Source organism: Equus caballus, chromosome 1 (assembly GCF_041296265.1).
Source record: "Equus caballus isolate H_3958 breed thoroughbred chromosome 1, TB-T2T, whole genome shotgun sequence".
Taxonomy (NCBI): domain Eukaryota; kingdom Metazoa; phylum Chordata; class Mammalia; order Perissodactyla; family Equidae; genus Equus; species Equus caballus.
This window is the reverse complement of record NC_091684.1, coordinates 161,066,503-161,091,308: the sequence shown is the minus strand read 5'-3', so window position 1 is coordinate 161,091,308 and position 24,806 is coordinate 161,066,503. Positions and strand designations below refer to the sequence as shown.

Below are 24,806 nucleotides of genomic sequence, written 5' to 3'. Positions count from 1 at the left end.
TTGTGCGTTTGTCAATGTTCCTGTTTCAATGTGGTGCACAGATGATGCTTCAGAATAGTATGGCCAGTGTGGAATGTATTTTTACACTACTATGTCCCTAAGTACATTTCTACTATTGATCCCTAGCATTGTCACTTTTTTGGCAGGTACACAACACTACTGACTCAATTGAACTGTGAAGACACTGAACATCTGTTGTTTTGGCTTCTCAGCATCCCTTTTGCTTTTTTTCAGGTAACAGCAACTCTCCCCCACTTCCCATTCTCAAACAGGTCTGGTGGGATTGCGAACCACAGTACCCCTAGCCATAGTTGCGGGCCCATGACCTAAGCCCAGCGAATAAAAGTATCCTTTCCCTGGTCATAGTAAGTGGTTCAATTATGTGCATGTAACCCAGGCCAGGCCAATCAGAGTCCTCCCCAGGGATTTATTATATGGAATTGGAAGGAAGATCTCTAGCTCTAGAATTGCTAAACCGTGACAATGTACAGAGCTCCAGAACTCTCTGTGCTAGACCAACACACAGAGAAACATGCAGAGAAGCTAAGAGTGAAAGAAAGGAGATTGAAGATACTGTCTGAGTCCTTGGATCCAGCTGAACTTGAGGCCAGCTCTACTTCTGTCTTTCCCAATCAATGTCCCTTTACAGCTTAATCTAGATTGAGTCTGGCTTCTGTCACCAGAACATACTAACTAATACATAGTTTTTCTTTGTCTCCTAATTGTGTAGTTAATTTCTTTATTCTAAATGATAAATTAGGAGAAAAGTTCTTCACATTTATCCCTACTAGGTTTCATATTTTGTCCCATCATTCCAGTGTATAGAAAAATTTTAGAGTTCTGATTCTGTTATTCAATCAATTACCTATCTCTCTCACTTTTCATGAGGATGGCTTCTATGCACTTATACAAATCATTGATAAAAATGTTGAGCTGCATAGAGTAAAGAAAAGAAAAAAACAGCATCATGTCAGCTTATCAATCAATGAGTGTACTCTTTAGATGGTTGTTCAAATAACTGTGAATCTACCCAATTGTACTCTTATCCAGCCTACACCCTCCATCCTGTCTTCCAGATCTTGTGATTTGATCAAGCACCATGCTGAAGACCAAGTTGCATATTGGCTCTCTGCTGAGCTAGCGGTTGATCATCTCGTCCAAAAAGGACACAAGATTAAAAAGCCAAAACTGGTCCTATTCTTGAAAATAGCCATAAATTCTCAGTAACCCATCTCCCTTCCCATGCATGCATGCATGCACACACATAGACACTTTCCCTCTCACCCACTCCCGCCTCTGCCTCCTCCCTCCCCACTTATCTCATCTGGAAAAGAACCGATTTTTTAAAGTGGATTAGGTCAGCATGAAGGAAGAAGAGAGTCTGTTCAGGAAGAGAAATCCTTTACTTCAGAACAATCTGTGACACGGAGCTCTTCGGAGAGGGAGGTGGGGGGAGTGGAAGGAGGTGAATCTCTCTTAGCCACACATTGACTCATGGGGGCAGCCCACTGAAGGCTTAGTAAAGCCTGGCGCTGGAGGGCGGGGGATCAAGGAGCAAGAGGCCCACTGTCACTCCAGTCTGGCCTGGAGGAGGCAGTATGGTGCAGCAATAGAGGGCACAGACTCTGGAGAGAGCTAGGCCTGGCTCTCAACCCTGGCACCACCACTTGCTAACCACTCCCCACTACCTTGAGCCAAACTCGGGTGCCATGCGTCACTCTTCCCACTCTCTCATACTTCATTCCACACAGTTACCAAGTTCCAATGGTTCTTCCCCCTAAATGCTTCTCATATCCACTTCTCTCCAGCCTCATTGCCACATCCTCGTTCATGTAACCATCATCTCTTCAAATATTTCTTCTGCCCCATTCTCTCTCTCTTCACCTTCTGGATTCAAATTATATGTATGTTAGAGTGTTTGCTTTGTCCCATAGCTCTTGAAAACTTGGTTTTGTTCTGTTTTCCTTTCTTCCCCCGCCAGCCCCCTCCCCATGCCTTTTTCTCTTTACGTTTCAGCTTGGATGATTTCTACTGATCTTTCTTAAGTTCATTGGTTGTTTCCTCAGCTGCGCCTAGCTGTTGAAAAACCTGTTGAAGGAATTAATCTCTGATATCATGTTTTTATCTCTAGCATTTCCATTTGACTTTCTTATAGTTTCCAAGCCTCTGCCAAAACTCCCCTTCTATTCATGCAGGATGCCCACCTTCTCCCACTAGACCCTTTAACATATTAGTCATTGTTACTTTAAAGTGCCCCCTGGTAGTTCCAACCTCTGTGTTATTTGAATCTGGTTCTGTTGATTTTTTATCTTTTGACAATGCATTTTTTTTTTCTTTCTTGCCTTTTTGTATGTTCTGTAAATTTTTTTTAACTTTTTATTGAGATTATGATAGTTTACAACTTGTAAAATTTCAGTTGTACATTATTGTTTGTCAGTCGTGTTGTAGGTGCACCACTTCACTTTTTGTGCCCACCCTCACCCCCCCCCCTTTCCTCTGGTAACTACTAATCTGTTCTCTTTGTCTACATGTTTAACTTCCACATATGAGTGGAGTCATACAGAGATTGTCTTTCTCTATTTGGCTTATTTCACTTAACATAAGGTCCATCCATGTTGTTGTGAATGGTACGATTTTATCCTTTTTTATGGCTGAGTAGTATTCCATTGTGTATATATATACCATATCTTCTTTATCCAATCATCAGTTGATGGGCACTTAGATTGCTTCCATGTCTTGGCTATTATAAATAATACTGCAATGAACATAGGAGTGCATGGGACTTTTGGAATTGCTGATTTCAAGTTCTCTGGATAAATACCCAGTAGTGGGATGGCTGGAACATATGGTATTTCTATTTTTAATTTTTTGAGAAATCTCCATACCGTTTTCCATGGTGGTTGCATCAGTTTGCATTCCTACCAGCAGTGTATGAGGGTTCCTTTTTCTCCACAACCAGTCCAACATTTGTTACTTTTTGTTTTGGTTCTTTTTTGCCATTTGAATGGGTGAAGGTGATATCTTAGTGTAGTTTTGATTTGCATTTCCCTGATAATCAGTAATGATGAACATCTTTTCATGTGCCTATTGGCCACCTGTATATCTTCTTTGGAGAAATGTCTGTTCGTGTCCCCTGCCCATTTTTCGATGGGGTTGTTAGATTTTTTTGTTGTTGAGTTGTTGTTTTGTAAATTTTTATTGAATGCCTATCATGTGTAGAACAGCAGAGACTGAGGTGAATAGTATTTACGCCTGGAAGTGGGCAAGCCTCCTCTGCCAGCCTGTTGGCCTTGGGAGTTGAATCAATCTAGTTAGGAGTCAGGCAGGGTTCAGGTTTTGTTGTTGTTATCATTATCTCAGGCCAGCCCTGGTGGTCTAGTGATTAAGATTTGGCGATCACACCACAGTGGCCCTGGTTCGTTTCCATGTCAGGGAACCACACCACCCATGTGTGGGTTGTCATACTATGGCAGCTGCATGTTGCTGTGATGCTGAAAGCTGTGCCACAAATATTTCAAATACCAGCAGGGTCACCCATGGTGGACAGGTTTCAGCAGAGATTCTAGACTAAGATAGACTAGGAAGAAGGACCTGGACACCCACTTCCGAAAAAGTTGGCCATGAAAACCTTATGAATGGCAGTGGAGCGTTGTCTCATATAGCACTGGAAGGTGAGAGGATGGTGCAAAAAGACTGGAGTGTCAGAGGGTTTTTCTGTGTTCTTGCTCCACCTTCAGCTTTCCCCATCCCTGCAGGCCTGCCCTCCACCAGCAGACTGCTGTTACTTGCTGTTTGGTGCTAGTGTGAGGGGACAGGGCAAGGTCTCTGATATCCTGGTTCAACTTCAGTCTTAGACAGGTCCTATGCTCCTGAGCTTTAGGAGTGGGGTTTTCTCAGTATGTCTGCCCCTCTCCCTATGACAGCCAAACCCTGCCTTATATCTGTGGTTGGTTTTGGGTGACCAGAGTTTCTTGCCTTCTCCCCCAACAGAGCAAACCTTCGCTTGAATTTTCAACCCAAAACAGTTTCCTGCTTCTCCCCTTGGGGGAGAGGTTTTTTGCTTTTCTTATTTCCCCAGAAGCAGTGGGTTCTGCCTTGCTCAAGAAGGGCAGGAGGTTTTTAGCCCTCACCCAGAAACAGATGAGTTTTGCTTTTATTCCTCCCTGTGAAGCAAGAGTTTGTTGCCCCTCCCCCAGGCTTTTGCTTACAGGAGAGAAGGCCCGTGGCAGCAGCTGAGGCTTTTTGCCTTCCCCTAGCAGCTGCCTTAATCAACCCCTACCTGCCGGCACCACAAAGAGGAGAGCTCTCTCCCATTTCCTGCCCTGCTCCCACTTTTTCTCATGAAAAACCTCGCCTGTGAGTACAAACTCCCCTGTGTCTGGGCTGGTCTCCAGCTAAACTGACACGCTAGCCCACGGGTAGCCTGTAAAGTTTTGTTAAAATTTTTGCTGGTCTCTTACCTGCTTGTATGAGAGCCAGCCCTTTCTCCTGTGCTCTGCTAAAGCTGAAATGGTTCACGAGTCCCTCTCCTTGAAGAGGCTTTACCTGGTTGCCTTATGACCTCAGCTTTCTGAGAGCTCCAGAAAAGCTATCATTTTGTAGATTATCCGGCTATTTCTCATTGTTAGGGAGTAACATTTTCTTGCAGCATCCTACATCCTAAGTAGAAACAGAAGTCCTCAAGTCACCGTCATCTCTTTCTTAAACAGCAACCACCTCACAGCTGCTCCCCTGCATCCAATTTCGCTCCTCTCCATACATACTTATGCATTCAGCATAAGTACTAAAATTCTCTATCAGAAACTAGAAGGGACTGCAAAATAAAAAACTTGAAATTAGCTACATAAAATATGAAACCTAGGTTACGGTGTACCAGTCTTCTATAGCTGAGTAACAAACCAACCCAAAACTTAGTGGCTTAAACTGTGACAATTATTTTGCTCATGAACCTGCAGGGCTTTGTGGGGATAGCTTGTCTCTGTTCCACTTGCTGTCAGCTGGGGCGGCTTGAAGGCTGGGGCCTGAAATCATTTATATCCCTGGTGCCTGGGGTGGAAGACTCAAACAGCTGAGGACTGAACTGCTGGGAGCACCTCTCTCTTTCCATGGCCTCTCTAGCATGGTGGCTTCAAAGTAGGCTGACTTCCTACACGTTGGTTCACAGCTAGTAAGGAGCAGGGAAAGAGAGAGACACACACACATCTTCCCCCAGGTGGAATGTTTTTATGACCTCACTTCAGAAGTCACAGTTTGTGCTGTACTCCATTAGCAAGGCAGCCACATAGGTTTAAGAGGAGGGAACATTGACCCAACATCTCACTGGAGAAGTGTCCACATCACACTGTAAGATGAAAGTGTGGGATGTGATATATTGAGATGGCCATCTTTAGAAAATACAACCTGCCATACATGAGTCTATTGGTTCCGTAACAGTGAAAAATAACTTCAAAGAAATCAAGCTGGAAAATAAAAACAAAGGAAAACCATGAGCCCTCTAATTGCGTGATTTCATGTAGACATATCATTGCCAAGTGTGAATTTGTGCTCCCCTAATCAATTTAATCATGTCAAGTTCATGGCAGCCATGACCACCTTTCTAGATGCAAATCTGGTCCTGTCAATGCCTCTCTTAAAATGATCCTTTAGTTCCCTGATGCCCCCACAATACATTCCAGATTCCTTAACATGGCTAATAAGGCCCTTTACACCTGGCCTTGTTTATTGATTTCCAACCTCACCTTTTGATGCTTCCTCCTTTGTCCTTTACGCTTCAGCTACACTGACCTCCTTTTCAGCCTCCAAACTTTCTTCTACCTTTAGGCCTTGGTGCATGCAGTTTTCCTCTTCTAGGACTTTTCTCTGCCTCCACGCTCTTATCCCTCTGTTCTAACTGCTACTCATTTTTCTGGACTCGGCTTCCGTAACCCAACCTCTCCTACCTCCCACCCGACTGGTCTGGGTCTCTCAATCTCCTTCCCATACGCTCTCAAAGCTCCCTGTGCTTTGCCCAGGCTCTACAGCACTAGTGATTACAGCACTAATTAGCTAGGCCATATCTCCGCCTCCATCAGTCCACGCGGGAAGCTGTGGTTTCCTTTTATTCACCACCATGCACAATGCCTGATGCAGGGTAGGGGCTCAACAAATTTGGTTAGATGAGTGAAATCTGTGCCTTAAATAACCAACCCACTTCTGGGTTCAAGCAAACAGACCTCCCACAGACCTAAGATTTCTATGGCAGTGTCTTGTCTTGAATCTTATAACTGAAGCAGGGCCAAAGCTAGTTGGGATAGTTTGGAATTTCAGGAAAATATAGGCTGCTTCTCATGGCTGGAGCTGTTCTCAGCCTTGGGGGACTCCTGTCAAGGCAGGGCCAGGGAGTGGCTCCAAGGCGTCTCCCCTCTTCCAGCAATAGTCCTGGTGGGCAGGTCTGCCCGAGAGGGACACACCTCACAACTGCTGAAAGGATGTTTGTTTATTTGCTGTCCTACATCCAGAGCCTATTTCTAGAGCAGGTACTGGACACAGCCTGCACCATTCCAGCACTGATCTTGCCAAGCCTCGGGTGATGAGTGTGTGTGCCAGGAGAGAACAGTGGCAGTCACTTAGCTTATCTCCTTGGCTCCACCCCAACCTTCTCTGGGTATACCCAGTCATTACTGCTTTGCCCCTGTTGGTAATTGCCCTTACATGGCTCTAAGGTTTAGCACTAATTATTCTCCATTTGCTCTGTCTGTTTCACTAAGGACATGAGGAAGGCAAAAAGTTACGGGTATTAAGAAAGGTTCTCTCAGCTCAAATTTTACCAATTTGAGGAAATCCTAACTGGAGTTCTTTGGAAGTTTCCAGGGTCAAAGGAAACAGATCAGCATTTTTGGCCAATACTATCCTTCCTATGGTTAGTTCAATTCCTGAAAGGGAACTGGAACACAAAGAGGTCATTTGACTTATTTATGATCACACAGTAAGCCACAAGACAGATAAAGATAGCACCCAAGACTCTTGGTTTCAAATTTAGTGCCACTTCAATACCCTAAGTTAAATCTACTTCTAAGTTAGCTTTGAGAACTAATATCAAATTTGTTTTGGTAAATGGAGTTTCACCTTTTACTAGAGCCATCACTTAAGTTGTCACCTCTAAACCAATTAAGAAACCATAGTTACGACTCATTGGACTCCCTCTGTGGAAACTTGTCTCTGTTGAAGAGTTAAGGGAGAAGGCAGTCAGAGATCTGGGGCCTTCCTCCGATACCTCATCAGGTTTTCTTTCACATGGGGCAAAGCCTTTCAGTTCTACAATTGCTTTTCGGTTCCTCTAAATCAGCTCCCCACCTTCTCATACTCAAATTTCTGTTTCTTAGGTAGAAAATGGGAGGTAGGGGAAAGGCAAAGCTAAACTCTTGCCTGAATTACAGAAACACTATTTTCTGGTACAGATACATTCTCTAACCATCCTGTGACCAGCTGCTCCTTGGGAGAGTGTTCGGGGACCTTATTTCTTTTTTTCTTAAATTGCTACCGAGGAAGAATAATTTTTGTTTATCATGCAGGGAAAAGACAATCTTAGTTTTTTTTTAAAACCTATGCATCCAGAGGAAAGCCATCAGATGACCCTGTAGGAAGAGTGAGGGCTGGCATCTGAACCCCAGGCAGAGATGGCAGCTTGCAAGCTCGGTCCGAGCCAGGTGATTGTCAGTGTCTGGCTTCCTCCAAGTGTCTGGGGAACACAGAAGGCCACTCTCTACAACAAAGGTAGCCTTCTAATAAAAAGCAGTAGGAATAAAGCTAACACCGTTAGACAATGAAAAAAAAAAGGAAAATATATCTGGAAACTACAACAAAAATATTCATATAATTAAGCAAGTATATGGAGTCACCTGGTTGGTTCCCATCCTTTTGGACAAATACTTGATTTATAAATGAGCAAATGTTCTCTGAAGATTTTTACGGCCATCCTGCTCATCATTAGGGATTTGGAAGCTACTACCCAGGAAGAAGCTCCATGGAGCCGTGGCCTCAGACTTCAGCCCTCAGAACACCGAGATTTGGCTTCTCAGAAGGCACATGTTAAAAACAAGAGGCTAGCAAAGATTACCGGCTCCCCTATGGCCGCATGCCTTTCTCCTTACCTCCCCACTGCCTCAGAGTATCTCTCTGGAAGGAATCAGGTCAATAGCACCACACACACAGCTCTTATGATGAGAAAAGTTATATGGACAACCCAGACTGAACAAGAAGAACCACAAATAAGGAGGAAGCACAGGCTCAGCCAGGAAAGCTGCTGCGAGCAGCAAGCTTGGAACTCTTCAGGAGTGGTGTCAAACACCAACACCACACTTACAAGTCTAATTTGGAACCTGGCCCTTTTTAAGTGCAGAAGGAAGTTAGGGGAGAAACCATGCATGAAATAAAAAAACATACACACAGAAACACTCACATTTTCACACTTCTTTTCGTCCATTTTTCCCCACAAGGAACAAATCAGACGAAGGAAAAGCCCAGCCTCTTTTTCTGAAGTCCCTACATTTATTATGGATTTGCTAGAGAAGCCCCAGATGGGGCTTGGATTCAAGCAGGCAGACGTCACTCTCCTTGGCCCCACGCACCCCTGACAATTTCCCAAGGGAATGCTTGGGACACAGGCGGGAACATCCAGAAAAGGCAAGAAAAAATATGGCTCACTTAACTTATACATTATACACAAGGGCATCAGTTTCTCCAAATGCTTTCACACTTGGTCGTGCACTAGATTCTTAGCAGACTTCTCACCTGCACCAACAGTGCTCAGGCAAGCTGCGAGACACAGAGGAAAGCAGTATTTTGATCCAGCACTGGGTCAGTCACTTTATCCAAGACAGTCACACATGCCAGCTCCAAGCAAGTCCTCAGGGGCCGGCAGCTGTTTGCTTTGTGCGGTGGAAGGCTGGGCTTTTTTCCCTCCCTAGATTTCTCCTTCGCTTTTGCTGCCGAGCTCTCCAATGTTCCCTCTGGACCCAAGACAGCTGCTCAGCGTGCGTGTGTGTAATTTATTGTTCTGCTGCTGCTGGCTCGTCCCCGGCCGCTGGCTTCTCAACCTGTGACTCTGGAGGAATCAGATACTGGACCTCCTCTGTACTGATGGCTACTTTATCTGGCTGGAGCCACCTCTTGAAATGTTCCAAGGTGCTAGGAAAGAGCAGGAGAAAAAGGCGGCTGCATCAGACCTCACTGATTAATTACTTGATGATTATCTCAGTTACTCAAACACTGCCTTCCCACCCACCACCAATTTCTTCCTACAATTGTTTTTCACTGCTAACACGGGGAGAACGATGATACTCCTCTGACAGCTGTGCATCCTTGCAGCTCAGTGGCATAATTTACCCCCTAGTGGGCACTTTGGCTATACGCAGCACCGAGCCCCCTTCAAATGCAGAGCCCCTGAAGGCTTGATGAGAACAGCTAAGAGCTTATGCCCCAGTCCTGTCTTTTTTTTGCTCAAGATTGGAAAGGAGAGAAATTGTCCAGGGGAGGAAACATTCAAATAAATATCAAATTATTAGTGAGGCAGAAACCTGAGCATCTTGAAATCTTATATCTGCTGCAGTCTGAGACTCAGTTATACTTACAGCACTTAGTTGCCTGAAGCATGATTTGGGGGTTTAATTGTGGGGTTTTTGTTTGTTTAGTCCATCCTGTAGTAAGTCCCCAAGATGGAAATATCGGAGCAGCAATGTCCCCCACAAAGGAATGGCCACTATGCCAGAGGGCTCTTGTTTGGTTTGGATCTATGGGGAGGGGGAAAGTGTCCCCATTCCACCCTCCTCAAATACCCAGGATCCTCCACTCTAAAGCTATTAGACATTCACGGTAAAGTTCAAATGACTAGAAATAACGTAAACCTCATTCTACGCTCTTCAATAGCACAAAGTCTGAAGCCAAGAAATAAAGCCATAACTAGCAGATTTTAGACACCTAAGACGGGGGAATCATGTTGTGGACAGTCAGATTCTCAGCCTATGCCTCCCTTGCCAAAAGCACGCCATGAGGAGGGTCACCTACCTGGCCTTCACATACGTGAAGAACCACACAATTCCATTACAGAATGGCCTCTGTTTAAAACACAAACTGAAGTTTGAAAAAAAATGCATATCTACTGCTTCCTGGTGCTTGTCCTGAACCCTATAGAAAGACACATTCCCACAGATGTAGGTTCAGGGGAACAAGGGCCCACAGCTCAGAGGACTCGGGGGCTACACCGGCATCTAATCTTCATCTACCACACTCTTCACAGGATTGTTTCAATTATTTCTACAGAGAAGGGAAAACCACATTATTTTAGGTGTGTTGATAAACACACAGACACATTCTCTTGAGCTTTGGTGGTGATCTGATTTCAGAGATAATGAATTCCTACTTGAGAACTATGCAGGAAAAAGTTTTGTCTTTTCTTCTCAGAACTGGAGAAGAGGGAAACATTCAAGGGGAGAGAGAACATAACACCAAATTATTAGTGGCTCAGGAATCTGTGCGTCTGCAAGTCTTTTGTGTTTAAGGCTCAACTGGGTTGAGCTTTTAGAGACAGAAAAGAGCAAAATGTATATTATTTTCTGAACCCTCAGAGGATAGCTGGCCTGACCTGAGATGCCACAATGATTTCTATTGGATCTGGGGGCATGCCAATGCGGTCTTTGAGATAATGGAAGTGAAAGTATTTTGCAAGTTAAAAAGTAAAATGTAACTATGAAGTTTTATTCACATACCATCCATGATTTCAGCAGCAGTATCTTCATCTGACACCACGGGACTCTCAAAATCAATGTTAGTAATATGTTGCAAACTTGGGTTAAATTATATTCCCCTAAGACCTTTTGTTAAAATTCAGGTTTTGACTCCCCTCACCAATTTTCATTTTGAATAATTTCTTACTGAACTCAGAAATTCTGTTAGGAAGAATAATACTAAGAGTAGCTAACACTTACATAGTACTTACCATGTGCCAGGCACTGTTCTAAGCACTTTGTACATAGTAACCCAAATAACCCTCATAACAACCCTATGAGGTAGGAGGAAACTGAGGCACACACAGATTACTTACCCAAGAATACACAAGCAGGAGTGGCAGAGCCACCTTCCCGAGTATCAAGTGCCATGCTGCTGTTTGTGGCAGAATGTCCTCTCCTCCTGTCTGCATTCGGCTCACCTGCAGGTACTGTGCAAGTCCTGCCTCTTTCTCCAGCACAAACACCAGAGCCCAGAGGGAGCTCAGTGGTCTCTCAACTCCCAAAGCATGTTCTGTCACTTCCACGCATCTGGAGCTTATGCGGCCTCGTTTTGTTAAGTGTGTGTTTATATATATATATTTGTCATCTCTCCCCCTAGTTCTGAGCACCAAAAAAAGGGGTCTAAAACTTCCTTACATTTCCCCTCCACCCTACTCCCCCAGCCCCATGGCATCAAGCACATGCCTTCTCACAGTTGATGCTTAAGAAATTCATTCATTTAGTCTACACAAAGCTGAGTGCCTATAACATGACAGAAACTCCGGAGGCACTGGAGATTCACAGGTTAAGAAGATGCAGTTTCAGTTGTTCAGTGATTACTACTTTCTCAAGTAAACTGTGTACTTAGAAATGAAGACAATGGTTTGTCCTCAACTCTGTTTTAACCTGTAATCAAAATGTAGGTGGGGTATTTATATTTTGGCAAAAATACCCATTCTCAGAAATCTGCTGCTGGACTAAGAGCAAATAGAGCAACCCTACAAAGGATGATTTTAGCTCAGAAAAGCTGATGTTGGTATCAACTCATATCTGGACTCATATGTCACTCTCCCTGAATTCTTTAGAGAATGAGAAATTCCCTCAGTGAAACAGACTGTCACCTGGAACTGGACTGGGAATCAATTACCTCTCATCAGAATCAAGTCCATCCACGAAGAACTCTGACGCTAACTTCTCCTGCAGGAACCGATCCCAGCATTCCTTCTTGGCTTGGGCCAGGGTTCGAAGCATGTCCTTGGAAGTCACTTCCTGATTTAAACCTTTGATTCGTCTCAGTTTCTTCTCTAAAGAGAGAAGTAGAGCTTAACAAGGAAAGTGAGTATGAAATAAAACTAAATCTAAAATGCAAAATGACAACTTGAAAATTTTCTCACTGAGGAGTACGTCCATACTCCCTGCCAAAGAGCTTTTTTTTTAAAATTTTTTTGGTGAGGAAGATTGGTCCTAAGCTAACGTCTGTGCCAATCTTCCTCTTTTTGCTTGAGGAAGATTAGCCCTGAGCCAACATCTGTGCTAATCTTCCTCCATTTTTTTCTGTATGTGGGCTACCACCACAGCATGGCTTGATGAGCAGTGTATAAGTTTACACCCAGGATCCAAACCTACAAACACTGGGCCACTGAAGCTGAGTGTGCGAGCTTAACCACTATGCCACCGGGTTATGGCCAAGAGCTCATTTTCTAAGGAGGACGGGTAAATGCACATTTTTCTTTTTCCTTCACAATGTCTTCACTTTGCATTGTATTAAATAAATGTCTAAACCCCGAAAAGGGAACAGCCACAGATTCTCATAAATAAATCGATGGCATGTTTTCTTTGAAATCACAGAGGCCAGCAGGTATCTCTCCAAGGAATGCTTGTTTTCCCTGGCTTGACATGTGTGTACTACCATCTTTTTTCAACTCCTTGAAAACAGTCTCTCTGAGGAGTAAATGGTTTTTTCTTTTTGCTATAGTGACATGAAGCGGTTTCCAAACCTCATGAGAAAGAATTAGAGAAAATGATGAGAGATCCAATGGTTCATTAGACACTAACATGGACTAGATGAGAATTCAATAACAAAAGACATTTAAGATCTCTATATGTGATTAAATTTTTGATTAAAGAAAAAGAATCTCCCAACATTTTTTAAAGTTGCTCAACTTGCAGCCTGAATGTAAGAGCCTAACAAAAACAAACGTCTTGTAATCCCTTTGAGAGTGGTCCATACGGCTTCCTCATGATGGATGTTTAATTACTCTTCTTTGCATTTTAAGTATAATTGTTGAACAGATATCCCCCTTTGAAGAAAGCAAGAAGGGGTATCGCCATTTGCCTTTTGCCTTCATTTAGTCTTGCCTTCAACTATAATACATGAATAAATGATGGCTTTTTGGAGGGGGCAGGGGGAACATCAAGCCCGGAACCAAAAGAAACTTTATGATTTGCAATACAGTTTTCATCTCTAAACAAGCCATATCAGCTAGCACCCACAGATCAAAACAAGAAACACTTTTTGTTGCTGCAAGTTACCACCAAGAACTCACGCATGGAAAAAGCCCGCAGTTGACAAATGTTAAATATTTGAGGAGCTTTTTCCACCTTGAGGACCTGAAAAGGATTATGCACATCTCACATTGAACTGGCTATGTTTTTAATTGTTGCTCTTAGCGGATTCTCTTTGATACAGGTTTATTTGGCAATAGAAACAATCTTTATATTGTCTGACCTTGGTTGTCAAGCTGCAAGGTACTCTTTTGGGCTGGAAAGGGTCTTCCTCTCTCCGAGTGTGCTGAGTCTCTGATCAGCTGTGACTTAAGGGGGGCGGGCAGAAACATGCACCACTGCATACTCCAAACCTGCCTCCCATTCTCTCCCAGACTCCGCCAAAGGCAACAGAAGTGGCTCTTATTTTCCTCAGAGAAGGAAATTTTAATCATCCTCTTAACTGACTTCAGAAAAATGATCGGTGGAGTTTTAACTTTCTGAACCAGTCTTCACCAATCAAAATCATCACCGAATCCATGAAAGTTTCTTATAACCCCTGGGCGCAGAGCACCAACAAGCAAAGGATCTGGTACTTCAGATTTCTCAGACTGTTGCTCCTTCTCCGTATCATCATTAAACAGGCATTCCGACTACCACAAAACAGAACTGTCAACCTCCTCAGCCACGGCTGCAAGCATTACTATCCTATCTTCGGTGGCTTCCTGACAAATTTCACATTACACCCTCATCTTTCTCATTACGCATCATTCCACCTGTGTTTTTCTCACATCTTTTTCCTCCAGTACATCATTAACAAAATTCCTTTTATTTTTTCAAGATATTTCTCAGCAATCACATAAACTATCATTCTGACTCTTCTTTTTCTTCTTCCTCAAAAGCTGCTTCTTCCTAAATTGTCTTTCCTCCCAGGTTTGGTTTTGTGACACACAGATGGGTCTCATGGATATTTAATAATAAAAAGATACCACAATTCTAAAGACTGGCCATCACTTCCCTAGAATGATATTTTTCTTTTCCCTTGCATGGGACAATGTGAATCTCTTTCCTGTGTTTGGAGTCTCTCTAAATACTTACACTTAAGGCCACAGGACAGGACAGTGAAGATGTGTTCAGGAAATGTTAAAAAAATAAAATGACTAACAGAGGCAGAATGAATTTTATGTCAACATGCACCCATTACAACAATCAATCTATTTAATGTAAGTTTTTCAAAGTGTAGCATCAGAAATCCACATGTAGCTCTGGGGCCATGATCTTTTCTTTCAGGATTGCATAAGACTTGATACTTCTGAGTTATTTGAATATATAGGCCACTAATAGTAGGCAAGAGGGTTATAGAGAATGCCAAGAAATAGAGCAGAATTCAGATGAAACAGTCCGAGGCAGGAGGCAACAAAGACTGTTTTAAGAGATGTACAAGGAAAAGGGGGCTCCTTTCCAACAATCAACCTGAAACATCCGCTAGAATTACATCTGATAGATACATGTGGTGAGGACAAAAAAAAAACACCTAAGAATAAAAATCCAGGTTTGATGTAACAGAACTTCAGTATGCTTCCTTAAAACCACCAGCTTCTGATTTAAAGAAGAAAAAAGCCATTGAACTTACCTAAAGATGCTAAATACACTTCTGAATCCTGCAAGGGAGCCCATGGCTTTACAGCTGGCTGAACAGCAAAGTCTGAGGCCCTCTGGCCTGCAGCAGCGGGGTAAGAATCTACGAAGGAGTCTGAGAAGGCAGTGTTGGCACCATCCTCTTGGTCAGGATTTGGTAGACAGGAACAGATTTCGGCCCAAAGATCCGGGCCAGATCTTGTGGTTGTAGAGTCAATGCTCTCAAACATTTTCATTTGGAATCTGAGCTGAAAAACAGAAGCTTGAGTGAGTAAAGACTGGCTTTAAGGACACAGTATAACTATGAGGTACTCAGATTATTTGTTTACCCATTGAAGGAAGGTAATAGCCTTTTAAGAAGTTTCCCTTAACCAAACTTAAAGTGTCTTCTATTCAATTCCTAAGTTACAGATAAAAGATGGCAAGAGGGTAATTGGGTTCCTCTTCTGGCTCTGCCCTCAAGTTGTTTTCATAATGAAGTTTGTCTTTCAAAATGGAATTTCTACAAGTCAGACACAAAAGGACAAATACTGAATGATTCCACTTACATGAGGTACCTACAGGATTCAAATTTAGAGACAGAAAATAGAATGGGGGTTGCCAGGGGTTTGTGGAGGGAAGAATGGGAGTTATTGTCTAATGGGTACAGAGTTTCAGTGTGGGAAGTTCTAGAGATGAACAGTGGAGATGGTTGCACAACCATGCAAATGCCACTGAACTGGACATCTAAAATGGTTAAAATGGTAAACTTTACATTATATATGTGTTAACACACACACAAAGGAATTTCTAGGATATTTCCAGCAAGGACAACCACCCTGCACTTCTCTCCAAAGGTTCTCCAAAATGCAACCAGTCTGTCATCAGGCTATTAAATTCTGTTTTCATTAGGGCACAGACTAACAATCTTGCACACATTCCATATACACAAGGATAATAAAGGTGCTTCGTGATGAAAACTCTGTCAGAGAATACTGTCATATGCAAAGGCCCACGTACGCACTACACGTAGAAGCTGGGCTATACGCCTCATGTTCTTATTTTAATACTCAGAAATACTGAGAGAGAGACATTTTCATCATTTTAACAGATGAAAAAACTGAGGATCAGGTGGGTAACTTGTCAAGGGCACACTACTGATAGATGGTGAATCCTTGATTGGAAACTGGACCTGTGCTGCTCCAAAATCCATGTTTTTACCCAACACCACTCTGCTTGTTTGGGAATTTACTGAAAGTAGCCCAAGCAGAGCTAGGTGGGAAGGGCTACGCACAGAGCCTGGGGGCTTTCAGAACTATCTAATCTCACAGGATGGCTTGACACCTTCTTTCAGGAGGGATCTCTGAGATTAGGAAGGCTGCCTGGAGAAAGGTCTGAATAATTCCAAGACAGGGAGCCCAGCCAGTGCAAGGGCCCGGAAGTAAAAGGGGCAGATACGTCACGGCAGCCCTGGATAAACTGATGCCAGAGGCCACAACGAACCCTCCACCCCCATCCCGAAGTCGTTTGAACCCACCCAAATCAGAACTTTGCTCGCACCTGCGCCCCGGTCCCCGCTCTTCCCCTTAGGAAGTCCGGAACAGCGCTGGAAACCCTGGGGTCCAGACCCCGGGCCTCAGTCACTCTGTCCTCAAGCACTAGCTGAGCGGGGTGAGTCAGGCCCCGAGGCCCCTTTGCGGATCCCAGGATGGGGCGGGAGCCGGGGATACAAAACGCTGGGCACCCTGTCCCTCCTCACCTACCGCAATCACCTGCCTGGCAGCTTGCAAACACTCAGCTCAGCTGCGTCGCTGGCAACCGGAAGAAGCGGGAGGGCGGAGTCTCCAAGTGACGGATCCCGGGAGCCCTCCAACCACCGCCCGAGCTGGCGATGTTCTGTGCGTCGATTGGTCGAGTGGAGCTCAACAGGGTGAGGAAGTGGGGAGATGGGTGCGAGGAAGCGGTGGGCGGGATTGTTGTCGCCGGGGAACGGTGGAATCGCGTGCACTGGCTCCTGCCTTCCCTGGGGCCGGGTTGATTCCGTTTACTCCTGCGGGTTCCAGCCGCGCGGGCGGCGACCTCCGACCCTACTCTCCTCGGAGGGAGAAGCCTAGTTTCCAAGGCCTTTGACTTTTTTTGGTTCCCTGAGCAAGTTCATCTTCTGGACAATTCTCTGAGCCAGTGTTTGTTTCTGAAAATTTCAGCCCTTCTCTAACCAAGTTATAGCACATCGATGGTTCAAATGGAGAAGAAGGCGACTTCTTTCTTTAACTGTCACAGGACACCCGTGTCCCACTCACCAAGTTATGAAGCTTTCTCTCATTCCTTTAGTCAATAGACGCCAAGCTCCTGCTGTGTTCTAGGCATTGTGTTAAGCGGGAATTCAAGACAGATAAGACTTGGTATGGGTTCCAGAGGTCTTCAGACAAGTTTACAAATAACAGCAAAGAGTTATAGAGGATACGACGGAAGTCTGGCAGGAACACATAAAGGCGACAGTGGTTACGGCATGGGCAGGGGTGGGCGGGGGGAGGGGGAAGGACGGGTCAGAAACGCTTTTTTAAAGGAGATGACCTTTGATATCCTAAAGGGGTTATCAGTGCGCTGAGATGCAACCCTTCTTCCCCCATCCACCTCTAATTTCCATGGCCGGTTACTCTCTCTCGAAGAAACATGTGCTGAAAGACATCAACCAATCATCAGTAGAAGTAACTTGGCTGATGATATAGTCTCTAGATGTGCGCAAAGTCAGTCTATGTGGCTGTGGTGGTAGTAACTACCACCCTGTGAAAGGGAACTACAAGGTACTCCGTTGCTCCCATTTATAACCATTCTTAGAATATGCAAACAGAAGGAAGTGGAAAGCAAGGAAGTTAGAAAACAAAGGAGCAAGATTTTGGCAGTGCTTATTTTTGGGGAATAAATAGGGAGGGGGGCGGAGTCTCCCAGTGAGGGATCCTCAGACTACCACCCAACCTGGCAATATTTATCTGGCAGCATCTGATTCACAGAAAGGGGCAGCATCATAGGGTTATGGGTGCTTCATCAAGCTACTTCATGGCCTCTCAACTTGCTTATGCCCTTTTCTCTGATTTCCTGCTCACCAAACATACTCTTAATTTCAGATTTGGCTTCTTAAATATCTTGGTAGAAGGATGAGGGTGTGTTTAACAGTAGGCATAAATAGTTGCTGGCATGAAATGGAATATATTTTGTGACTTAAAGTTACAGCTGTAAATTAACAAATTGGCACCCTTACCGATTCACCCATGTCTTCTGAGTTTAGTTGGTGTGTTCACTAAATAAATCCAAACCAGATCCTGGACTTGTAAAACTGAAACTATAAGCCATGGTAATCTCCCCTTCCTCAAGAACTGCTCACACCAGGAAGCCACATGAGGGCGGTCAGCGTCCCTTTATCTCAGACTCTCTGCTTTTGCAGCAGTGTGATTAGCACAAATAGGTTTCTTATTTGTATCCTCAACGAGCCTACGCTTTCACTAAGATCAGGAACCAGGTTTTTCTTACCTCTGTATCTCCAGAGCCAATCAGCCTGGCAATGTTCAAAGTTTGTTTGGTGTGTGAATGTTTGAATTAGAACCCTCACGATCAAGGACCACACTGAACTGGAGCTAGACCTTGTGATTCCCTCTTCGGTCACTTCTTTATGTTTCAACCAGGGTGATCCTTTGGAATGGAGATCAGATCATATCACACACACACCCCCCAAAAATTCTTTGATGATTCCCCGTTGCTCTTAAAATAGACTTAAATCCTTATCATAGTAGTTAGTTGGAGTTCTTTGTTCAAACAGTAGAACTCATTCTAGCCAGTTTAAGCAGTAAAAGGAGTTGATTAAAACTGCTCTCTCCAATAGAACTTTCTGTGATGACAGAAATGTTCTGTATCTGAGCTGTCCACTAAGGTAGCCACTAGTTTCATGTGGCCATTGAGCACTTGAAATGCAACTTGCGCAACTGAAGAACTGAATTTTAAATTTTATTTCATTTTAATTAATTAAATTTAAATAGCCGCATGTGGCTAATGGTTACTATATTGTACAGCACAGGATTAAAGGATGTTAATTAGTTCACAGAATCTCAAGATGGGCCAGAGTCAGGCTTGGGGTCTATAAAACGGGGAACAGTGTCTAAATCTCACTGAGGGACTGCTCAGGGAACACCCCACTGTCAGTGAAAAGAGACCCTGCAGTTCCAACAAGTTGCCAGGTGTAGTCCAGGTTACTAATCCACAGACCACATTTTGAGTGGCAAGGCTTTGGATAATCCCACAAGGACTCCCTCTCTAGACCTCTCTCACATCTCTCTTCTTGTCCATGCTTCGCACACATTCTGAAAAGCATTCTTTTTTAAAAAAAATAATGACTTTCTTGAAATACAATTCACCCTTTTGCCATGTGGCTGATTCTCAGAAGCCTTGGTTTCTCTTGATTTGGCTCTTTTTCTGAGCCTCCTCTCCAGCTCTCTTGTGAATTCTGTGAGGTACTAATATCCTTTCAATAATTCCCTCTCTGATGAAGTGAATCAGAGTTGGTTTCAGTGTTTTGCATTTAAGAACTCTGATAAACATATCCTCTGATCCATTTGCTGTTTTAATCTCAGGACAGGAGCAAACGGGAGATCTCTAATCCTTCTCATGCTGTTGGGGGGAGCGGTGTGAAAACATCGCTTCTGGGGTGTGTGTATTTTTAAATACATATTTAACAGCTTTATTGAGATATAAGTCACATACTATAATATTCACTCACCCTTTTAAAGTATACAACGCAGGGCTTCTTAGTATATTTGGAGTCTAGCAATCCTCATTCTGTTTTGTTTTGTTTTGTTTTGTTTTGTTTTAAACAACTCCTTTCAAGAGTTTTCCAGACCCAAGGGCTCTGAGCATATCTACAGGGAATCCACACTTTCGGTGAGACATCCTCGCAGCCTCTCAACTCGCCACTCACTCAACTCCTTCAACTCTCTCCCTAGCTTCTCTTCGCAGTCCCGGCTTCGCACTGGGCCTCACTGATTGGCTGGTGCTGAGTGACGTCCTCAGATCGCGACCCATGAACTGCGGCCGCGCGGTTATGTGGCTGACCCGCCGCCGCTGGCTCTCGGTTCTGGTGCAGGAGTGCTTGAACCTCCGGCGCCTCAGCTTTGCCGGGACTTGTGGTGGCCATAAGGGCCGGATGGCGGAAACACCCTCGATCGAGGCCGAGGCAGCTAGCGAGCTGAGGGCTCCGACTCAGCAAAATGGAGACACGGGTGGCCACGCGACGGATGAGCGGACCCCAGGGCGCCCGGAACCAGCGGGCGCGGGAGTGGAGCCAGCCCCAGGGGACGGGAAGCCAGCCACAGGGAGCGGGGAGCAGGCTCCGGCTGCTGCCCCGGGCCCAGGCAAACGGAAGAAGCGGCGGGGCGCAACCGGGGAGCGCATCGTGCCGCCCCCGAAGAAGCGGCGGGCTGGAGTGAGCTTCGGCGATGAGCACTTTGCAGAGACCAGCTACTACTTCGAGGGCGGCCTGCGCAAAGTGCGGCCCTATTACTTTGACTTCCAGACCTACTGCAAGGGCCGCTGGGTGGGCCACAGCTTGCTGCACGTCTTCAGCACCGAGTTCCGAGCCCAGCCCCTGGCCTACTACGAGGCCGCGGTCCGGGCCGGGCGCCTGCACCTCAACGAGGAGCCGGTACAGGACCTCAGCATTGTGCTCAAGGTGGAGTCATGATGGGGCCGGCCGGAAGCGGGCGAGGAAAGGGAGCAGGGGTTTTTCAAGAGTTACTGGGCATAGGTACAAGAGTAAAACCGGGGTAATTCTGAAGCGTTCTCGCTTTCACTTGGAACACTCTTTTAGCGCCCTCCTGCCACCTTATCTCCGCAAGTATCCTCTGTGCTTCAAAACTCAGCCCGTTTATCCCCTCCATCACTGCGGTTTCCTTGTTTCCAAGGGACAGAAGTTGGAATTCTCATAGCTCCTGTTAGGCACTGTACAAATAGTAATAATAGAGGCTATTACTTACATCTTACTGTGTGCTGGGGACACAGTTAAGTACTTCAACATTTAATTCTATCGACAGCCTTGTGGGATAGGTATTACTACTTGATTTTACCTGTGAGGAAACCAAACTAAGGTAAAACTCACAAAGGTAAGGCAGCAGTGTCACCTTCACAACCTGTGTTCTTTTAACCACTACTTAAATTATTTATCATAGAGGCTGATATGATAGAATTGTGAAATGTCAGGGATAGAGACTAGAACTGTCTAGCCCAGTGCTTTGACCATTCTTTAAAATTCCATCACAGCTAAGAGGTCCCAGACACCCCTGTCAGTAACACTGGCTCGCCACGGTTGTGGAGACAAGGCAGTTTCAGCATTTGGGGAAGGGGTGATTTGAATCCCCTTTCTCATCCCAATTTTGAGAAGCACAGATCTGGTCTAACCCTTATACTTTATGGATAAGAAAACTGAGGCCCAGAGAAGTTAAGTGACTTGCCCAAGATCATGCAGGGAACCTGTGGGAAACCCAGCTCTAGAGCCCAGATCTCTGGACTGGCAGCTTGGTATTTGTTCAAGTTCACGATGTGATGATTTTTTCCCTCTACTTTAGAAAAAGTTGGCTTTTAAATGTAACTTTATTGTAGAGAAAACAGAAAATAAGCAAAACCAGAAAACATCCATAATTCCACCACCCAGGGATATCACCGTTAACATTTTTGTGTATACCCTTCTAATACTTTTTCAATGCCTGCTATCTGCCTGTGTGTCTGTATTTTTACCAAATGAGAATACACTATGCACACTGCTTTTTCTGCATAAGGATGGACTGTCACCATTCTTCTTGTCAATAAAAAGGAAAGCTGTGTGTGCAGAATACAGGTTGCTGGCCCCTGGGCTGACTGATTGCCTATGTCATTGGCAGGACAATGACTTCTTGCGGAACACAGTGCATAGGCATGAGCCACCAGTCACAGCAGAGCCTGTCCGCCTGCTAGCTGAGAATGAAGACATGGTGGTTGTAGACAAGCCTTCTTCCATTCCTGTCCATCCCTGTGGCCGCTTCAGGCACAACACGGTCATCTTCATCCTGGGCAAAGAGCACCAACTCAAGGAGCTACACCCATTGCATCGGCTTGACCGCCTTACCTCAGGAGTCCTTATGTTTGCCAAGACAGCAGCCGTCTCAGAGAGAATTCATGAGCAGGTTCGGGACCGGCAGGTGAGCCAGGCTGTTGTCTCCTGCAGGCCACTTCCTGGGCACACAAATGCTCTGTGTCAAAAGGGCATCTCTGAGTTCTAACTGAAGTGGGCCTTCACGTTTATCTGGCCAAGCTTCCTACCTTCAGAAAGGTCAACACCTAAAGTGCCAAAGACAGGTTATTATCTCTCATGTTTCAAAAGACTTTTGGAGATGGCGTACACTGCTTCTCTTAGTAGTTGGCTGTTTTGGAGTTTTAAAGTACTGACAGGCCAAGCAAGATTTTTGAGATTGTGGGGAGAGCCTACTTGGTGGAAAGATTTTGGATGAAGTTGGAAGAGGCTTGGGTAGAAGAGTTAAATGGTAATGATTGTGGTCTTGAGACTTGTAGTTCTGGATCTGATTGTGATACGTTTATTGAGTGCTTATTGTATACCAGGCTCAATGCCAAGTACATTAGAGCCAAACTTACTGAATCCTTATAACAGCCCGGTGAGGTAAATGCTTTTCTAGTCCTGTGTTTTCTAGACAACTTAATGGGATTTAAGAGGCTGAGTATCATGAAACTGGGAAATGGTGGAGCTGGGGTTTGAATCCTCTCCTGTCTGACACTGGCACATTTCTCATCACTGCAGAGGGTCTGGGCTTCAGGAGTTTAGGCTTTGTGCTGACTTTTTCGCTCTTCCCTCCTGTGCAGCTGGAGAAGGAGTACGTGTGCCGAGTGGAGGGGGAGTTTCCTACTGAGGAAGTGACCTGCAAGGAACCCATCTTGGTAGTGTCTTACAAGGTGGGGGTGTGCCGTGTAGATACTCGGGGCAAGCCCTGTGAGACAGTGTTCCAGAGACTGAGCTACAATGGCCACTCCAGTGTGGTGCGCTGCCGGCCACTTACAGGCCGCACCCACCAGATCCGAGTTCACCTACAGTTCCTGGGCCACCCCATCCTCAATGACCCCATCTACAACTCAGTTGCCTGGGGCCCCTCCCGGGGCCGGGGTGGCCACATTCCCAAGACAGATGAACAACTGCTTCGGGACCTTGTGGCAGAGCACCAAGCCAAACAGAGCCTGGATGTGTTAGATCTCTGTGAGGGCGACCTGTCCCCAGGACTCTCAGACACTACAGCTCCCTCCTCAGAGCTGGGCAAGGACTGCCTAGAAGAGTTGACTGCATCTGCCCAGAAGATGGATGGAGCAGTTGAGGCAGCCCCTCAGGATCTGGATAAAATGGCCTTGGCACCAGGGAACGCAACTGAAACAGATGCTGTGAATAAAGAGATGGACCCTCTCTGTGCAGAATGCCGGCTGGTGCGACAGGACCCCTTGCCCCAGGATCTTGTGATGTTCCTGCATGCCCTGCGCTATAAAGGGCCAGGCTTTGAGTACTTTTCACCCATGCCTGCCTGGGCACAGGATGACTGGCAAGAGGACTGAGGGCTGTGGCCAATGGAGGGCCTGCTTCTTGGGTTGGAAGAGGGATGGGCCATGGGTAGGAGCTGACCTCATGGGCTGGTACTCAGGGTTTCTACAGGAGTGAGGTTGGGTTTTTAAAGGACCTGCTCATACGTGCTACCTCCTTCCTTCCTTTCTCTCCAGCTAGAGTGTGGGAACTTTTTGGTTTGTAAATACATCCCTTTTTCTAAGAGCTTGTGTGTCTGATTTTCTTACTGCTTCTTTTTCTTTTTGTTTTTTATTGAGGTGAAATTCAAGAGGAAACCCACACTCATTCAATAGTCACTCCCCATTTCCCCTTCCTCCCAGCCCCTGGCAACCATTTGTCTACTTTCTGTCTCTGTAAATTTGCCTATTCTGGACATTTTATATAAATGGAATCATATATCTGATAAGGGGTTAACATGCAGAATATGTAAAGAACTCCTACAATTCAACAACAAAAAATCAAATCCAATTTAAAAAATGCACAGAAACTTGAATAGACACTTCTTTAAGTGATATACAAATGGCCAAGAAGGATATGAAAAGATGTTCAATGTCACTAATCATCAGAGAAATAAAAAAATCAAAACTACAGTAAGATATCACCTCACATATTTTAACCCCTTATCAGATATATGATTTGCAAATATTTTCTCCTATTCTGTAGTTTGCTTTTTTGTTCTGTTGATTATGTCCTTTGATCCCCAAAAGTTTTAGTTTGATCTAGTCCCATTTGTCTGTTTTTGCTTTTGTTGCTTGTGAGGCTGATAGGATTTTGATAGGGATTGCATTGAATCTGTAGGTTGTTTTTAGGTAGTATTACCATCTTAATAGTATTAGGTTTTCCAATCCATGAAAATGGGATATCTTTTTACTTTTTTAGGTCTTCTTTTATTTCTTCTAGCAATGTTTTGTTATTTCCAGTGTATAAGTCTTGTACCTCCTTGGTTAAATTTAATCCTAAGTATTTTATTCTTTTTGGTGCTATTTTAAATGGAATTGTTTTCTTAATTTCATGTTTGGATTATTCATTGCTAGTGGTTAGAATTACAATTGATTTTTTTGTGTTGATTTTGTATCCTACAACTTCACTGACTTTATTAGCTTAATAGTTCTTTTTTGTGGATTCTTAAAGTGTATGTGTATGTGTGTATCTCTTTTTCATGTCATCTGTGAATAGAGATGATTTTACTTCTTCCTTTCATACTTGGATGCCTTTTATTTCTTTTTTTGTCTAATTGCTCGGGATACCTCATTGTGATTCCAGTACAATGTTGAATAGAAGTAGCATAACTTAAGTGGGCATCTTTAGGGGGAAAGTTTTCAGTCTTT

General features: G+C 44.5%; 2 protein-coding genes across 14 annotated transcripts; one reads left to right on the top strand and one right to left on the bottom strand.

Moving 5' to 3' along the window:
* Positions 1-8,506: 8,506 nt before the first annotated feature.
* On the bottom strand, positions 8,507-16,918 carry CCDC32 (coiled-coil domain containing 32). 13 transcript variants are annotated; one of them, XM_023619931.2, is made up of 4 exons: positions 16,607-16,918; positions 14,860-15,112; positions 11,890-12,064; positions 8,507-9,165 (listed from the first exon to the last, which is right to left on the bottom strand). In XM_023619931.2, the coding sequence occupies exons 2-4, from the start codon at positions 15,098-15,100 to the stop codon at positions 9,027-9,029; spliced, it is 555 nt and encodes a 184-aa protein (XP_023475699.1). In that variant the 5' UTR covers positions 15,101-15,112; positions 16,607-16,918; the 3' UTR covers positions 8,507-9,026. The 13 variants fall into 13 exon arrangements, with proteins under 13 accessions (XP_023475699.1, XP_023475717.1, XP_070127949.1 ...); XM_023619949.2 differs by having other exon boundaries at positions 11,890-12,046; XM_070271848.1 differs by having other exon boundaries at positions 11,890-12,046; positions 14,860-15,107.
* RPUSD2 (RNA pseudouridine synthase domain containing 2) lies at positions 16,905-23,682 on the top strand. The gene is made up of 4 exons (XM_005603147.3): positions 16,905-17,245; positions 19,720-20,559; positions 21,764-22,060; positions 22,737-23,682. Exons 2-4 carry the CDS (start codon positions 19,912-19,914, stop codon positions 23,469-23,471), a joined length of 1,680 nt encoding a protein of 559 aa, XP_005603204.1. The 5' UTR covers positions 16,905-17,245; positions 19,720-19,911; the 3' UTR covers positions 23,472-23,682.
* Positions 23,683-24,806: the final 1,124 nt, after the last annotated feature.

Bases quoted from the DNA above. Each gene is read 5' to 3' on its own strand.
- RPUSD2 (XM_005603147.3), top strand. From the start codon at position 19,912: ATGAACTGCGGCCGCGCGGTTATGTGGCTGACCCGCCGCCGCTGGCTC. The intron at 20,560-21,763 runs GTGGAGTCATGA...TGTCATTGGCAG, and splicing joins ACCTCAGCATTGTGCTCAAG to GACAATGACTTCTTGCGGAA. The intron at 22,061-22,736 runs GTGAGCCAGGCT...CCTCCTGTGCAG, and splicing joins AGCAGGTTCGGGACCGGCAG to CTGGAGAAGGAGTACGTGTG.
- CCDC32 (XM_023619931.2), bottom strand. From the start codon at position 15,100: ATGAAAATGTTTGAGAGCATTGACTCTACAACCACAAGATCTGGCCCG. The intron at 12,065-14,859 runs GTAAGTTCAATG...TTCCTTGTTAAG, and splicing joins AGTGTATTTAGCATCTTTAG to CTCTACTTCTCTCTTTAGAG. The intron at 9,166-11,889 runs GTAATTGATTCC...GCTCTTTCCTAG, and splicing joins GGACTTGATTCTGATGAGAG to CACCTTGGAACATTTCAAGA.